This window comes from Amphiprion ocellaris, chromosome 8 (assembly GCF_022539595.1).
Source record: "Amphiprion ocellaris isolate individual 3 ecotype Okinawa chromosome 8, ASM2253959v1, whole genome shotgun sequence".
Lineage (NCBI taxonomy): Eukaryota > Metazoa > Chordata > Actinopteri > Pomacentridae > Amphiprion > Amphiprion ocellaris.
The window spans coordinates 7,692,847-7,710,472 of NC_072773.1; the positions used below are offsets into that span (position 1 = coordinate 7,692,847).

The 17,626-nt window shown below is 41.7% G+C and overlaps 1 protein-coding gene across 2 annotated transcripts; it reads left to right on the forward strand.

Annotated features, from left to right (window-relative positions):
* Window positions 1–399: 399 nt before the first annotated feature.
* asxl1 (ASXL transcriptional regulator 1) lies at window positions 400–17,089 on the forward strand. Of its 2 annotated transcripts, none has more exons than XM_055013085.1 (11): window positions 400–742; window positions 5,705–5,787; window positions 9,209–9,326; window positions 9,720–9,921; window positions 10,269–10,429; window positions 10,840–10,924; window positions 11,282–11,448; window positions 11,829–11,925; window positions 12,482–12,587; window positions 12,894–13,854; window positions 13,976–17,089. In XM_055013085.1, the coding sequence occupies exons 1-11, from the start codon at window positions 686–688 to the stop codon at window positions 16,634–16,636; spliced, it is 4,698 nt and encodes a 1,565-aa protein (XP_054869060.1). In that variant the 5' UTR covers window positions 400–685; the 3' UTR covers window positions 16,637–17,089. The 2 variants fall into 2 exon arrangements, with proteins under 2 accessions (XP_054869060.1, XP_054869061.1); XM_055013086.1 differs by having other exon boundaries at window positions 676–742; window positions 5,705–6,424.
* The last annotated feature ends 537 nt before the right edge of the window (window positions 17,090–17,626 follow it).

Here is a 17,626-nt window from a genome sequence, read left to right on the forward strand (position 1 = left end):
TGCTGTCGCTACTATGTATGTAAATTTGCCCAATATTACATTTTGCTGTGTTGACTATTATTTCAAAAACTTCAGATATTAAAGCAGATTCAAATATGTGAAAATGACATGGCAGTTGCTATGGTCAGTTGCCTTTAGTTTGTATACTGTTATAAATTAAACAACATTTTCTCTGTTCTCAAAGAAGAAATCAACTCATATATAATGTATGGTGAAAATGTAATGTCTGTGTGCTGGAGAATGGAATCCTCGATATAAATTGTACAATTGTCATATTGAAAATGATCTGCATGTAGCATTTGTTTAAATGTAGCCTGCTGTTTGCAGGTGGAGGGCTGGACTTGTTTGTTGCATTCCTGCGGAGGGTTTTGACCTTTGACCTGGTTGATGCATTCCAGAGAGGCTTGTCCTGCAGCAGCATCACAGCCAACCCTGCACTCACACTGCTTCTGTGTTATAGAGAGACGATGTGTGTGTAGAGTTAGTTTAGGCAAGCAAGGCACGGGACACAGTAGCGACAATTATAAGAGACTCGCAGAGACCACAGCGTTGTCGCTAGCTGCAAGGAACGTCTTGTATTGGGTCTAGAACGTAGTTAGCCATTTTGCTAAACGGCTAAACCGCCATCGTATTGAGGTTGCTTTGTAGACACGGCAGGCTAGCCGCAGACACCAGCGCAGAGGAAATGAAGGACAAACAAAAGAGAAAGAAGGAGCGGACCTGGGCTGAGGCGGCTCGCATGGTAAACAATCTAATATAGCATTTTTTAGCTTAACGTAGTTTTTGTATGGCTTAATGTGAACTGATGGATCCAGATGTGTTGTGTTTGGCCATTCTCCTCACGACCACAGCCTGGATTCTGCTGTAGTATCAGAGAGCTATAAGCAGAGCAGTGTTAACGTAGCCAATAAGCATGTTAACGCGGCTACATCTAATCACTTGGTATGAGCGTAACCGAAAGGACACATTGTACATATGTTGCATTTCTTTTTGGCTGTTAACATTAAAAACTACGTAACGTAGCATGCTAGCGTTGGCTAGCACGCTAACATCCACCTCTCTTGTTTTGAGCTCTTTGTTTGCTAGGCAGCTAGCTATCAAGCTTAACGCTAATTACCATCCGACGAACCTGAGTAATCCTAAAGATACGGTAACGCTGTGACAAGTTTATGCATTTGGTATGCAAAGCAGTCAGTAAACACAACCTCGTTTAACGTTAATCTACGCCTACTTCGGTTCTACTAATAGCAAATGTTGAACAGAATGCACGCTAACGTTAGCAAAGCTGATAGCTGAAGTTAACCACTAGCCTAGCTGTAGTGAGAATCAGAGAATCCCACTGGCAGAATAAAAGTGGAACAAGTCGTTATAAAGTTCATCATAACGACACTGATTTGTCAGAAGATCAACTAGAAACACAGTTGATATGTGAGAAAGATGCGGAACAGTTGCAAGTAAAACGTGAAAGGCTGACGAGCTGGTTGGGGGAGGGGGAGGTCATAGCAAATGAACTACATTTAATTATAATGCACACTGATAGAGAACAATTGGCATTAAGCCATTGCTTTCTACTGTTATAGCTGACATAACATGAGCTGCATTTCAATCACAAGAAGAATGACAAGAATAGAAAGAAACACTGCGCCTTTTCACTACTAGGAATAGCGTCTAAATTAGGATCTCCGAAATTATTTAACCCCCAAAAAGTCCCTGCTTGTGTGGGGGGCCTGAGAGACTTTGCATATGGCTGGTTATGTGTGTTTTGGTATACTGCTCAACATCCTCTAATGCTGATATTGTGAAAAAACCATTAGGAAAACCACAGAGGTTGCTGCACACAGTATGCTAACAAAGACACACGAACACACTGCTGCATGTTGACAGGGCTGAATGGTAATGCTGGTAGCACTGATGTTACCAGCAGCAAGTCAGGCAAGCAAGCTAAGTTAGCCTGTCTGTGTGTGTGAGTATACAATGCACTATAACACTAACCGTAACATTTCAGGATGTGAACATTGTTGTTGATATAGAGTAACAATTGACATTCTCACCTTGAATTCTTTGTAGATCCAAATGTTTGTCTTTGAAGTGCTTAAATAACGTTGAGATGTTTCAAGTGTTCATTCTGACTTTTGATCATCTATAACTTGTACCTTATCATTGACTCCAACATTAAATATCTCCGTACAGGACTTTTAACTATGACGGTTGCAGGACTTTCGGTACCTACTGTACCATATAAAATAAGTACTGTGGTATCACTTTTGTCCCTAAGTATTGTTTGTTCAGACTATTGTACTGAAAGTAAGTCCAGTTCTAGGGGCTCATAGGAAATAGAACAAGGTTATTGGGTGTTAGCCTATATTGTGAATTTTACATTGAAGACAAATGAGTTGAGGACTGCTGGTTAGTCTGTTTCACTGGATGTAGGATACTAGTATAAGCCTGCCATCGGTCGCTCATGTCAGCTAGTTATAACTTTCTCTTCTTCTGCTATCTACATATTTCCATTTTCAAAACCCACTTCGCTACAGGAAAAAACAAGAACCAATCTAACAGCCCATCACTCTGAATTTTTTTTTTTTCCTGTGGATCTGGATCATGCAATAAGGCAGACATGTTTTGGGTTTTTTTTGGTGGATTATTCATTTTAATGACAGCGCTTGCCTTCCTGCATATAAATGTTCAACCACAACACTTCCACCTATTACTATTTTGCAGGAACACTAAAGCCACACCCTTCGCCTAGTTCTGCCCAAAGCGACTGTGATTGGTGTAAAGAAATGCAAACAAGCCAGAGTGTTTTTTCCCCCCTTAGCAGAATGATACTGAGGTGCAGCCAAACCATTATGTACTGCAGACTGAGATGGCAAGAGACTTACTGCGAGTAGACAAGGACATTAAGATGGCAGAAAATGGTGCTTGCTGTCCTGCTTGTGTTTAACCAATTAGCATTTGACTCAGAGTTTAACCAGTTATCATTGAGACCCCCTCAGGTGTTATAACAGTCATCATTTTTTTATGCATCAGCTGACTAACTTGTCTAATCTGTGGAAGTACTTAGACCACGACTAGAAATACAAATACTCAACAGGCTGAGGGAAGCTTTTAGTTACTTTTAAAAAAGTTCTAGTTACTTAAGATGGAAATTCAGCTCTATGTAACTGTAGAGCTACTTAGTGAAATTTGAATTCCAAGTTTTGCAAAAAAACAAACACATTTGCCATCTTTTAGCAGTGTACAGTGACATACATTCCAAAACATGGGTATGTTGTCTAATATTAGAAATTTAAATATGCTTTCAAAATACCTGTGTGCTCCTTTAATTGATCTCCTCTTTCTAGTCAAAACAGTGCATGCCACTTCTTTAATATTGACTGCAGATGAAGTGTATTGGATTCAGTTTCACGATCAAAGTTTAACTACCTCATTGAGGCCATTCTTCTTTCTGAAACTTTCTGACAGGTGTTAATTTAATTATATTTCTCTTGCTGAATTTGTAGGTAATTGTTGGTCTGGACATAACACATAATAATGAAAAATAAAAGTTAATATTTGCTTTTAAATGATTTGAACTCTATTTTATACTGAAATGATAGCAGACTCAGAGCAGGCCAGCATTCCCCAGAAATGATTCATATGATTTCTGGAACTAGACCTATATCGTATGGTGATCCCAGTGCAGAACTATTGAGTATAACACAGACAGGTTAGCCTGCTGTTTTTTGTTTTTGTTGCTTGTTAAGCTAGGGTCAGCTTTTATAGCCATCTCTTTTAATAAAATGCAGCTATCAGCTTGTCATGGTGTCAGTCAGTTTGGAGTTGAGCTCCAGGTTAATGTTCGGTAAGCGTAACTATTAAACAAGGTAGACCTTGGGTTGGGTGAGTTCAAAGCTGTGAAAAAATGAAGGGGTGTTCTGTTCCTCCTACCACCAAAAATAATAGATTGATCCTGGTGGACTGTTGTTTTTCTTACCTTCTGTTCAACTAATTCTGCAGTCAACCTGGAAAATGCAGCTTTAGGAAGTGTCAGTCAAAACTGAACATTATTATCTTGATAAAGGTAGAAGCTATGACTATTTTTGTATGAGATCAAATTTGATTGTACAGATGCATGGTTGTACTCCTAGCCTAACCCAAGTCTCAAATCTTCTACTGTATTTTCAGTCCAGTTCCAAAATATACATACTTGAAAATATCTGAAAAAAAATCCACATTTCTTCATTTGCAAATAGCCTTGAATCCTTTTCAGATATAAAACATGGAGTGGAGAGCCTTTGCCATGTTTTAGCTTTTGGTGCCAAGAAAACAAGGCAAAAACAAAACATAATGTCTTTTCATTCTGTGCTTGTGCACTGTTGAACTTGAACTCATGTAATTTGTGTCACATTAATTGACACATTTCGAATGTAAGGCATGTCAGGATATTGTTTTTAGAAATCGTCTGCTGATTCTAGAGCCAAAAAATTTCCAACTCAACAACCATGGGTCCTTCTGAACAACTGACTGAGGAGACTAACTAAGGCCCACAAAACAGCGGAAGGCTATAAATAGATAGCCGAGAGCTACCAGCTTGCAGATTCCACTGTCTGAAATATTAGGCACAAAAGCAAAATCCAAATCAAATGTCAAATCCACCATTAGTTACTTAAAGAAAGACAAGGTGAACCTTACCTAAACATTGCTGAAAATCTTTGGGGAGATCTTAAACTTGCTGTGTTGAATTAGGAGTCAATTGAAAAGGGGAGAATACTTCTGAAATCAATTATTTTACATGTTATATTTTTAACTATTTGACATGAACTTGTAAAAACTTGTTTCACTTAGACATGAAAGAAGTCTTTCTTGTAAATTCTTGTCAAAAAAGCCAAATAAATTAACCACATTGAAAAGCAATAGAAGGGGAAAACTTTAAAAGAGGTGAATACATTTCATAGACACTGTAACCCAAGAATTTATGCGCTAATTAGGTTTCACGTAAATGTGTACAAGGATAAAATGAGAAAGGTCAAGGGTCAAGTCTAGACAGATACAAATGTAAACTGCAACTTGATACTTGATAATTCTAGTTTAATTTGAAAAATAACTTAAAGCACTGCATTGCTCCATATGATTAAAGCTTATCACAGATGCATTGTTACTCAGAATTCTCTATTTTAAACAAATTTTAACCTTTTAAATATTGCTATTCATATTCAAAATCAGCATTAGCTCAGCTCTAATTAGAACTGCGAATCTGCAGTTTCATTGTTCCCATAACACAGATTGCACAAACATTAATGCCTGTTTGTGACACTGCAAGTTCTTTTTCTCTCTGACATGCACCTGCTTCTGCTGATCTTGTTATTGGCAAACTCTACTGTAAAGATTTTGTAGTTTTCCAATCATTGTAACGAAAATGCAGGCGCCATGATACTACCTATGTACAGAACTCTGCCAGCTGCTGTTCTATGCTTTTAATAATAATTATTAATTCAGAAAAATAAACATGTTGTTTTTCTCAGTGAATTGGATTTTAACATTTGTCTAAGGCTTTGAGATATTGTTTGTGTTAAATCTTTAGCAAAATTCTAGCTTGTTAGCCTTTGAAACTCTTGCTTTTGAGTCTTTATTTAAATTTGTTGTGTGTTTTTACTTTTTTTTTTTTTTTTTTTAACAGTTTAGCATTTGACAATCTTTTTGGTGTAAAACCAATGTTTTCCAGGTTCTGGAGAACTTCTCTGATGCACCTATGACTCCCAAACAAATCCTGCATGTCATCCAGACCAAGGGGCTGAAGGAGATGCGGTCAGACAGACAGAAACACACACACACACACACACACACACACACACACACACTTGTATAGCTTCACTTTACCAAAATATCTTCTCTCCAGGGGTTAAAGCGCAAACTGATCCTCATATACATAGTGTGACAAGTACACAAACACACTTCTGCTCGATCTAATGGGAATGTAGGACTGATATTCATTTGTCATTAGTCATTCTTGAGAGTATCAATATGTATAAATATGGTTCTTAAAGCCTGTAGATACCATGACAATTCATAAACCATAACAAAATGTGTAATATTGAGTTTAAATTGTAGTCAGTTTTCATCTACAAGTGTAGCTGGATGATCAGTAATCATATGCGTGTTCTATGCTGTTTTGCTAATTGGCTGATTGTCAAAACAGTGTAGTATACTATTACTGCTACTGCTCTGCAGTCAGGAATGTATATAACCTTCACGTAAACTTTTTTGAAATATTGAACTTTCCTGTGTTTTATTTGTTAATGATTTTATAGTATTTTTAACAGGCAGTAAACTTATCACACTTACACTGTCATGTTAACTGTTATGTCAATCAGTGTGTTTATAGTTCGTTTTTTTTATTTCCTTGTGCATGGACAACTTGGCTTGCTGCTGACCTATACAGAAGGTAGGTTGAAGGACTATAGCCTTTCATTGCCTACACTAATTCCTTGTCTACTGTTAACACTTTTCTTGCTCTTTCATATTTTGTAATGTCTGTGCGTACATGTGGCATATACAGTGCCGTGACAATTTTTTTATTTTTTTTACGGTATCTTCTATTTTTGCATATTTATCACACGTAAATGTTTCAGATCAGATGTAAGACAAAGATATCCGAAGAATACACAAAATGTAGTTTGTTTTTAGATGATGATTTTATTTTTTTTTAAGGAAAAATGCTGTCCAGCCCATCTTGACCTATGTGATTAAGTAATTGCCCATTTAACCAACAATCTACCAAATGACCAAATTCATTTGAGAGTTGGGGTCAATTTCATCAGCCACACCCACATACGATTACTGCCAGACCTGTTGAATCTAAACATGACTAAATAGAACCTGTCTGGCATTGTTGAAGTAGCTAAAGGGTCTCAAAAAGCAGCATATGATGCCACATTCTAAAGACATTCAAGAACAAAGCCATTGACATTTATTAGTTTGGAAAGGGTTACAAAAGCATTGCTATGGCTCTGGGACTCCAGAGAACCACAGTGAAAGCCATTATCCACAAATGGAGAAACATGGAAGAGTGGTGAACCTTCCCAGCGGTGGTTGGCCTGCCAATATTATTCTAGGAGCGCATCAACATTTCATCCAGGAGGTCACAAAAGCACCCAGACGAATATCTGCAGACCTCACTGGACCTCTGAGTGGCTCAAAAAGAACAAAATTAAGGTTTTGGAATGACTGAGTCAAAGTCTGGTCTTCAATCCAGTTGAGATGCTGTGGGTAAAAATTCTTCCATGCTGATGTAAAAGAGTGAGCACAAGCTATGGAAAACGTTTAACTGCAGTTGTTGCTGCTCAGGTTGGCCCAACCAATTATTAGGTTTTGGGGGGCAGTTACTTTTTCACAGGTGTGATATAGGTTTTCAATAATTCTTTAATAAACAATCATGTAAAAACAGAAGTTTGCATTTTGTGGATTATCTCTGTCTAATATTAAATAAATCTAAATATTAGTTTGATTTTCTGGAACATATGTGTGGGAAATATGCAAAAGTAAAAGACATCAGGGAGGGCAAATCCTTTTTCACAGTACTGTATTAGCAGAAACATTAGCTGTGCCTTGATGTTTTGAGATGATGATTTAAATCATCATTTTCAGACAGGTAAGTTTGTTGAAATTCAAGACAGCAACTATGACAAGACCTGGGCATTTGAGGGCAAACATTGATGTCTGAGAAGAACCATCTTTTTTTGTTTCTTTGTTCCTACACTCTTATTTTTCCCGTTAGGCTTCAAGAATTGGATTTTTTTATTCAGCAATTGGCTGGAGGAATTGCCATTCCCTTCTAAATAGACAGCCCAGTGCACTTGCCAGAATTGATAGATAATAAATTGCAAACAAATTGCTTTAAAGTAAGGAGCAGAATAGCTTGTGGTAATTAACCGTGCTCATGATCATAGTTCCTTACTAAATAGGGAGGAAAGAGGGAATAAACAGTTTGCGTTCGTGTTGTCCAAAGTCAGTGTGGTTATCGAATGGCACAACCCTTAATAGAAAGTTAAAATTTACTTTGGACTGTAGTGTCTGCCAAAAATTGGCTGCCACTGAAGTGAAGACTTGTGCATATACATTGTCCAGAGCATGAAATGGAGTCTTAAGCCTTGTACACATGGGAAGAGACCAGCAGTAATGTGGTGGCCAGACATCCATTAATGACAGTGAAATTTGGCAACATGTAGCGATGACATGCAAAAAACCTACTGTTGACATGAGGTGGCCAGGTACCAAGTTAAGCTAATCTCAACCTTGAAGCGACACAGTTAAGGTGACTACCATTGGTGGCGAAGAATACCGTTGATTTACATAGGACGTCATCATGTCCAGTGTCACTTCATTGTGTACCACAACAAAACAAATGTGTGCCCAAATGCGTACCACAACGCAAATATATAACACAAGAAAACAATATCCAAAGTTGAGGTTACTATCTTTCCAACATCAGAAAGAAAGAGCAACTCATCATTGTTGTCTCCAACAAACCCTAAATGTAAAGTGCATTCATCACCATCATCAAAGACAAAAAGCAATGCCCTGGTCCGCATTTTTGAAATCCTTGGTATGAGGAGAGTTTGTTGTGTGGGCTAACTATGCAGATGATATTGTATACTTTTTTTCACTTCAAACAAGGGATGCTAATGATTAACTTTTAAATTACAAATATAATTACTAATAAGGCAGATTTCAAAGGATGTGCATGCCGGAATATGCATTGGCGATAAGCTGCAGTCTGTGGTTGCGCCAAGAAGCCTCTTACTGTTGAATGAGATGGAAGACTGCAGCTCCTTTGCTATTTTTCATTCTGTAGTCGTCTTTCTTAGCCAGCTAGGAATATGTTGAAATAAACAATACAAAAGATGCAGATCCAAATACATCTATAGAAACGAGCCAAAGCACTCATGCTGGGTCATATAGTTTGGTATTCATTTGTAATAAGGCAAAAAGGCACAGCAGAAACTGCTAATAGAGCAAATGCAAGTAATGGAAGATAGGCACAGACAGATAAATAACACTGAAGATGAAATGAAAAGAAAAGCATTTGGAATTCAATTGAATACATAGATTGGAAATTGGTAGATTGTTTACCCAACCCTTGTATTTTATTGTTATGACAAATAGATGTGAACAAAGCTGTGAATTTGTTTTTAATCTTACTCTGTATTTTGTGTGCGTGTGTGTACAGTGGTACAGCTCCTTTGGCCTGCCTGGTCACCATGCTGCACTCTCAGGTGAGGGGGGATCGAGTCAAGAACAGTATCTTTTTCAAGCTTCCTGGACGAATGAGCCTGTTCACTCTCAAGGTAATCACTCACACATTTGAAAATAGTCTCATCAGACATTCTTTTGTTGCTTAAAATAAAACATCAGGTTGTATAGTGAGTATTTTTTTTTTTTGAGTTTATATAGCAATGGAAGAGCCCAGCTTTTTTTTTTTTTTTTAAAGAATGGCCAGGTATCTATTACTTTGAGTTTTAAATGGCTTATCAAGTGACATCAGTATGAAGATGAAAGAAAGCCAAAGATGATGGTTTGCTGAAATTAATAATTGGGTAAAACTCCATATATCACAGGGTAAAAATGACCCATTCAGTCTCATTATTTTGAATAGTAACATGGATGATATGCATAACACTGGCAGAAAACTGTATTTTTAAGTAGGGGCCTGCTAATCTCTTTTACTCCTCACACTGTAGAAGAATGCCCTCCAATGGACAAAGGCGACTTCAGAGTCAGAGACGCCATCAGATCCGGCTGGCAGTACCGTCCTGCCAGCGTCCAGCAGCAGCACCCCAGTGTCAGGCTCAGCTGTAGCCTCAGTCGGCCCAACTGAGGCCGCTGAGCAGGAGAGCTGTGATTCTACTGAGACCACTGCTGCTGCCAGCGCAGACAATGATGGTAACACTCAACCGCACACTTTTGACCTCTCAATACATACCCTAGGGGTACCATTATGAGTAGTCATGGTGAGAGATGTCACAACCAGCCAGTGTATTTAGAATATAATCTGCTTTTTAGATTAATCATACAGATCATGCCACTGAATGACAAGTAGATGAGGTTCTGGGCAGTAAAATATCTATCATTTATTTATTATTTGAAATCATGCCTCTTCTTTTTTTTTTTTTTTTTGCTTTGAGAGGGTGGCCTTTATTTCATGAGGGTATTGGCCACTGTATACCTGTGATGATGTCTCTGCTGTTTAGAAATGTTAATGACAGAATATATTTTTCCTTGGCTTTAAGTGTCTGTAGATGAGAGTTCGTCTAGTGCGTCCTGCTCTGCAGAGCTGCAGGTTCCCAGCACCCAACCTCAGACCCGTCTTAGCAGGGCAGCAGGCCAGCAAGGACGCACAGACACACAACAGACCCAACACGCCCAGACCAGACTGAGCCGTTCAAGACAGGTCAGAAACCTTCATGAAGCCAGTGGCCACTCCATGTTAACAGTGGAAACTATAATATGTTCACTTGTTCAGGATTTAGTTATAGTCTGCAGTGCCATTCTGCACAGTGTTTCTTTTACAGTTGAATTTAACACTAACTTTTGCAGGGTGTGATCGTATGAATAACTCACAATTTGGCATGTACCTTGTAGCATGTTAGGGTACAATTTTGGTCCAGCAGAGAAGCAAAAGAAATGTATAAATTAGAATGAAACTAGAATTCATTACAAGTGAAACATTTATTGTTGCCATAAATTGACCAAACTGCCATGCACCAAACACTTCAAGACAAATGCAAATGCTATTACACCTCTAGTGCTGTACAACTGTACTGTCTGCACTTATCGATTCCGCCATCTATGTTTCTACAGTCAGGGAGGCAAAGGAAGAAAGCGGTCATGATGCCACGTGTCGTGCTCACCCCTCTTAAAGTGAATGGAGAACATGTTCCCTCTGGTAAGAGTTACTCTTTTGCTGTGATAACACAACATTAACAACACAACAGTCATAAAAGACAGAATCCAGAATGCAGCTCACAGATCAGACTTCATTATTGTAAACAATACAGATAGCCAAAAGTAAAATGCACACAAGATGGAAATCATGCTGTTAAAATAATAAATAAGGTGGGATTCAATTAATTTATCCACTGTCTGTGGGTAAAGTAACCAGTAAACCTGTCAAGAACACTGGACAAGAAAACTTCTGTGTATGACTTTATGTGGCCTTTGGGGGATGGGCCTACAGACGGCTTTAGCATCAGGCAGCAGGGCAAGTAAAACATGTTTCCCCCCCCCCCCATTTTTGTGACAGGGCCCATGAAGAGGAGTCGAGGAGGGGTGGATGTAGACTTTGAAACACCTGGCTCTATCCTAGTCAACACCAACATTAGAGCCCTCATCAATGTCCGGACCTTCTCAGCATTTCCCACACACTCCCAACAGCAGCTGCTGCAACTGCTGCCAGAAGTGGACCGGCAGGTAGGTTGTTTTACTGTTCTTCCAATTTATCCCTGTTTTTATATGTGCAGAAATTTGTATACTCTAAAATAATTAGTACACCGCATTAGAAGTTAGAAAAGAATATAACCAGTATTTTGGACATTTAGTGCAGCAAGTTGTTTTAAGCTAAGCTATTATGCAGTTTAGAATGTGTTGCAGTATGCTAACTACATTTATTTGTATTTTGGAATTCTGTATGATTGAAACTTTATGAAGCTGAGCTCAGTTACACACCCTAAAATACAGGCCTTATGTTGTCATTTTAGCAACAGTTTGCATTTGAGGCACCAACCACTCTGTGTCTTACGTGGATTTATTGTTTTGCTTCTATTTGTACATTGCGATTTCTCTGCTTGTAGATTGGACCTGATGGTATGGCCAGATTGAGTAGTTCAGCTCTCAACAATGAATTCTTTACCCATGCCTCGCAAAGCTGGAAAGAAAGGCTGGCTGAGGGTAAGTTATTGGTCAATCATGGACAAGGAGACTTCTGGCAGGCCTTTAAAAGTCACATTAGATGAGACATGACAAGAATGTGTTGTTCATTTGTCAGGAATGAGCATCAGCAAAAAGAAACCAAAAGGCTGCTATTAAGAATGTGCAGAAATGTTACACACCAGCAGTGAAAGCCCTGACAAAAGACAACATAATGCCCCAACATTTCTCACATGATGTGACCATAAGAAGGTCATCAAGTATCCATCCATCATCTATACACCGCTTAATCCTCATGAGGGTCGTGGGCGGGGGGGGGGGGCTGTATTTAAAAAAAAAAAACAACAAAAAAAACCCTTTGGCATAATCTTGGTGAACCAGCTTTTTCAGTCGCCTGATTGAGAAAATGTCTTAACTTTATACTTTTGAAGGTAGCGATGTCCTGACACATTTCTACAGCATAGCTCAAGTTATGGATAATTAAGTCAAGTTTATACTAAAATTAGACATGTTTACACTGCAGAAAAAATGTGTTGTGGAGCTACTTTAACATGTTACACGTGTGTGATCTGTTTAGGTGAGTTCACCCACGAAATGCAAGTGCGTTTCCGACAAGAAATGGAAAAAGAGAAGAAGGTAGAGGCGTGGAAGGAGAAGTTTTTTGAAGAGTATCACGGTCAAAAGTAAGAGCCAGCGCATTTCATCAAAATTAAACTGACTAGTCTCATAACAGCCATATTAGGTTTTTGTCATCCCTAACAATTATCATTATACTTACTCGTTGAATGAACATTGCTTACACCAAGTATCATCCGTATTATTTAGAAAACGCTAGATGTAGGACAGTTCATTTTTGGCCAGATGTTGAATGCCAGCTATTTCCATTTTCTTTACTGTTCTCATCATATAGACAAATTGACTATAGCTAACATCAGTCATGCCCACTTTGATATCCACAATCTGCTAAAACATTCTTAATACTCCCTTAGGTCTGGCCTGACACGAGAGGAGTCCCTAAAGCTCACCATGACTGAAGCCAGTGAAGTTACAGCAAGTGTGCTCGACAGTGAGCCTGTGGTCGCAACTGGTGCCCCTAAAAGACGTAGTGTGGGTCGGCGGAGGAGAGATGGCAGGATGAGGAGACGCACACGGGCTGACCTGCGTCGCAGAGCCCGCCGGACCCTCTGCAAGGCCACTCCAGCCCTGCAGTCTGCAGAAGCTGAGGCCAGTACTGAACTGGACATCTCAGCAGTCTCTATTGGTTCCCCAATATCGGACAACACAGTGGTTCAAGGTGAGGTAGTGCTGCAGGCAGACTGTGGCATGGAACTTCCAGCTGAGACTGCCCCCACAGAGTCAAAAGCCTCTCCTCCTCCAGAGCCAACCACATTGCCAGCCCCGACTCCTGCTCCAACTCCCAGCCCTAGCCCCAGCCCAGCCTCCACATGTGCAAATGAGGAGCCTGAAATTTCCACCCACCTGCTCTCGGAGGAGACTGCACCTGTACTGGCTTCCACCACCTCTCCCTCCTCCTCCTCCTCTTCTTCTTCGTCAGCCTCTTCGCCTGCCTCCTCACCCTCCTCACCTTCTGATAGGCAAGGAGCTTTTGCTGCAGGCCTGGATTCTTCTTCATCTTCCTCGGCGTCCTCCAGTGCCGTAGTTGCCGTTGATCCCCTTGATGACACAGCCTCTGTGGTCACCTCCGTAACAGGGGGCACTGCTACCAGCAGCCGTGAAAGCAGCCCATCAGCTAGCCCAGCCACCACCCCTGTTCTCAGCACCCACCTCAAGGAGCAGAAGAGAAGGCCAGACGAGACTGAGGCCTTTTCCAGCTTCCCCGAAAAGAGGCCGCGGCTTGATGACCGTCAGTCCTTTCGTACCACAATTGACAGTGTCCGTTCAGAGAAGCCGCAGCCGACAACAGAAGAACCCAAGGTGCCGCCTATCCGGGTAAGGCTAAAGGCTTCAAGAAAGCTTTTGTTTGCACACAATGTTTTTTTTGTTTGTTTTTTTTTTACTCCAAATTATTTGTTTAGTAAAGTTTGACTTTCTGTCCTTGTCTCTGTTTCAGATTCAACTGTCCAGAATCAAACCTCCATGGGTCAAAGGGCACCCCACCTACCAGATCTGCCCCAGGATCGTGCCGCCCAATGAGGGCTCGCGGCGGTCGGGGACCGGTGGGGCGCGTACCCTGGCGGACATCAAAGCCCGTGCCCAGCAAGCCCGGGCCCAGCGCGAGGCCGCTGCTGCTGTTGCAGCCTCTGGCGACGGGACAGGGCCGCCCGGGGTCAGGCTGCGGCCTGCTGCTGGGCTACCGGATAGCAGCAATGGACGACGAGCGAGAGAGCATCCAGGACCTATCGAGCCCGGAGGAGGAGGAGGAGCAGGAGGAGCAGGAGGAGGAGGAGGAGGAGATGGAAATGGAAGAAGGAGAGGTAGTGGGATGGAGGAGCAGGGAACGTCTTCAGGCGCTAATTCGTCTGGAACACAACTACAGCTTCTCAATGTAGAGTCCATATCCCAGCCTTCCCCTTCATTGTCCACTACTTCAACCTCCATGTCCTTAGAGCCCCCACAGACTCCAAGTCCCCATCAAGATGAAACAGCTCAGGGGCCAGAGGTTGGAGAAGAAGTAGAAGCAACATCGGCTACTGTCCAGAACACTTCGAATGGGTTCACAGACAGGTCTTGCACTCTCTCTCCAGAGCCTGACACTGAATCTGACTCATCAGCCACCCAGTCAGCCAGGAAAAGCAAGGTGCCAGATTCTGCTGCTGCCCCCTCAGAGACAGTAGACCAGGGTTGTGAAAAACCCTTACTGGCCCCAACCTCAATCCCAGATTCCCTTCCTAGATTTGGGGCACAGGGTGTAGATGTAATTCAGACACTGGCCAGTTCTTGTCAGGCCAAAGATAAGGAACAAAGGAAAGATGCTGGACTGTGTGGTGTTATCCAGCATGGTTCCCACCATGTGGAACCCCAGGAGACATTCTCTGGCTCAGCTACTGAGAGACGGCAAACAGATTTGTCCTCTCCCCAACGTGTGAACTGTGGTGGAGAGAAAGATGATGAGGGTGGCACACACAGTGATTCAACAGAAACAGCTTCAGACTGTGAGAATGAGAGCCAAGAGGATGAGCAGCAGCAGCAACCTGACCAGGACTGGTGCCACCAACTGAGCACTCAGAGAAATGGCCAGTTGGTCATCTGCAGTCCTCCTACACAGAACCAGCAGCCGGTCATCCAGGCCCATGTATCAAGCCGCCAAGGTCAGACCGTCATTCAGCCTTGCTTCCCCAATGGTCTGCTTCATCGACAACATAGCCGCTCGCATTCCCAGGACCACCACTCTCTCCCCACTCCAATCCCACCAGGACTAAGGGACACCAATGTTGTGGTCAAAATGGAGCCTGAAGATGACTGTAGATCCTCTAGACAAAGTTCTGTTGAAGAAGAGTCTTGTGGAGCTTTAAGGCCCTCTGACCCTCACCCAATTGCTGCAGCGGTGTCCAAAAGACTGGCTAGCTCTGCCAGACCTGTTTCCAGTGTGGAGGCCAATAACCCTTTGGTCACTCAGCTACTACAAGGCAGCTTGCCCCTGGAAAAAGTTCTACCCTCACACTCTGCCAATAGGCTGGAGATCAGCCGATTACCAGGACCCCAGTCCAGACTGCCTGTAGGAAGAATTCCAGGGCCTCGCAACAGACCTGAGGTGTCAGTCCAGTCTTCTAGTGCAGAGCTGACTACAGTCTCTCAGATCCACAACTCACCAACAAGCCGCTCAGTCTCCTGTTTGATGGAGGCTCCAGCTGTATTGCAGTACCAGTCCCAGCAGGCCCCTGGTGCTGTCCCAGTCATCACCTCTCTTCCACCCTCCTCCTCCATTTCTCTGTCCTCGAGAAGTAAGTCAGACCTTAGTTCTTCGACTGCTGTGGAGTCTGCAGTAATCAAAGAGTCTCATGGTCTTCAGCCCTCACAGGGGGCCACTCCAGATAAGACCCAACCAGCACACCGAACCATACCTAATGGCCCCTCTCCTCCCAGTACAGACCCCTGTCTCACAGAGACAGCGCCTACTATTAAGATTAACTGGAAGCCCCCACAGTCTCAGCTCCCCCACCCTCACCAACAGCAGCTATCTCCTGCACCCACTGTAAAGAATGAAGTCGGTGTGCGGCCCTCTTGCCAGGCTCTTGCCAAATCCTCCCCCACTATACCCTTGCGTGTAACCAAAAAGGAGCCTGGGAACTCTGTGGACAGCTACTTAAGTGGAGGGGCAATGGAGGGACTCCTCAACATGGAGATGACTTTAGCCAGGATGGCAAAGAAAGAGCATAGCAAAACTCCCTACTCCTCCGGCTCACCCTCCTCCTCCTCCTCTCCCTCACCCTCGTCCTCTGCTTCATCCCTTCCCTTTCAACTGTATGGAAAGCTTCCCAAGCAAAGTGGAGGTGTTGGAGGAGTAAGTTACACAGCCAATGTGTCAGTGATGGACAACAGTGGTTTTTCCCGGAGCATGGCAGAAGGTGTGCTCCATCTGCGCCCCCGCTTGACTTCCACCCAGGCTACCCTCAGTATCCAGGCCTTTACTGACAGTACGGCTGAGGAGGTGGCACTAAAATGCTCGTGCCGCCTCAAAGCCATGATCATGTGCCAAGGCTGTGGTGCCTTCTGCCATGATGATTGCATCGGGCCCTCCAAACTCTGCGTGTCATGTCTGGTGGTGAGATAGTATGCTGAAGTCCCTATGCACTGTAGAACTGCTATTTGTATAGTATTAGCAGCAGGACTGGGGGACTCCAGAGTGTACAGAAGCCTGATTAGGGTAGAGCACACAGCAGGGGCCTGATAGGCAAGATTTGCCTTGTATAATATCATTGGTATGTATTTTTTTGTTGTTGCAGATTTTTTGATTTTTCTTTTGCTGTACTGATATTACTGATGTTGTCGTTATTATTATTATTATTGTTATTATTATTATTGTGAATTTGGGGCATGATTGATTGTAAATTGTGCCTTTTTGGTTTTCTCTCCTCAAAAACATTTACCTCATCTTATCTTGCTCCACCTGTCATTATTTGGTGGCCATCATTGGTTTGGTCCCTTGTTTCCTCAGCAAACAAGGAATTGTTGTCGTCTCTGCACAAAGAAGTATTTTTTTAACCATTAAAATGAATAAATGACATTGTTTCACTGGTATGTGTATTTTCTACATTATATATATGTATATACAGCTATGAACAAAAGTGTACATACCTTTGTAAGGACTACGTATATCATAGCAGTAGTGAGTTTCCAATGATTCCTGAATCTGCTGTATCTCTCAAGTTTCTCAGTGATTGATGCAGATGTGTCTTTGTCACAAACAGCAAGTTGTTTCATAAATTTAATATAGGTGTTTTAGAAATACGACAAAATTTTCTGGGTCAAAATATATACATACAATAACGAGAGGTAACAGTTTTCATGGTGTAGACAGTTGTGTTACACGAATGTTCTTATTAGCATGACGTGTGAGTTATTACAATTGATTACAGCTGCTGATTCTCTGAAAAAATTTAAATAGGGTCTATTTGATACACTCAAAAGTCTAAGGAGCTGAATACATTTCTGAAGAAGCAAATTGTTGACAAAATATACTTTGAAACTATAAAGTGCATGGCACAGTGTTGTCACTGCCACAATCAGTAAGAAAACGCAAATTATTACTAGTCTTTAAAAA

Excerpts from the sequence above, each read along its gene's own strand:
- asxl1 (XM_055013085.1), top strand. The coding sequence starts at position 686 with ATGAAGGACAAACAAAAGAGAAAGAAGGAGCGGACCTGGGCTGAGGCG. Across the intron at positions 743-5,704 it reads GGGCTGAGGCGGCTCGCATG|GTTCTGGAGAACTTCTCTGA; the intron begins GTAAACAATCTA and ends AATGTTTTCCAG. Across the intron at positions 11,926-12,481 it reads GAAAGAAAGGCTGGCTGAGG|GTGAGTTCACCCACGAAATG; the intron begins GTAAGTTATTGG and ends TGATCTGTTTAG.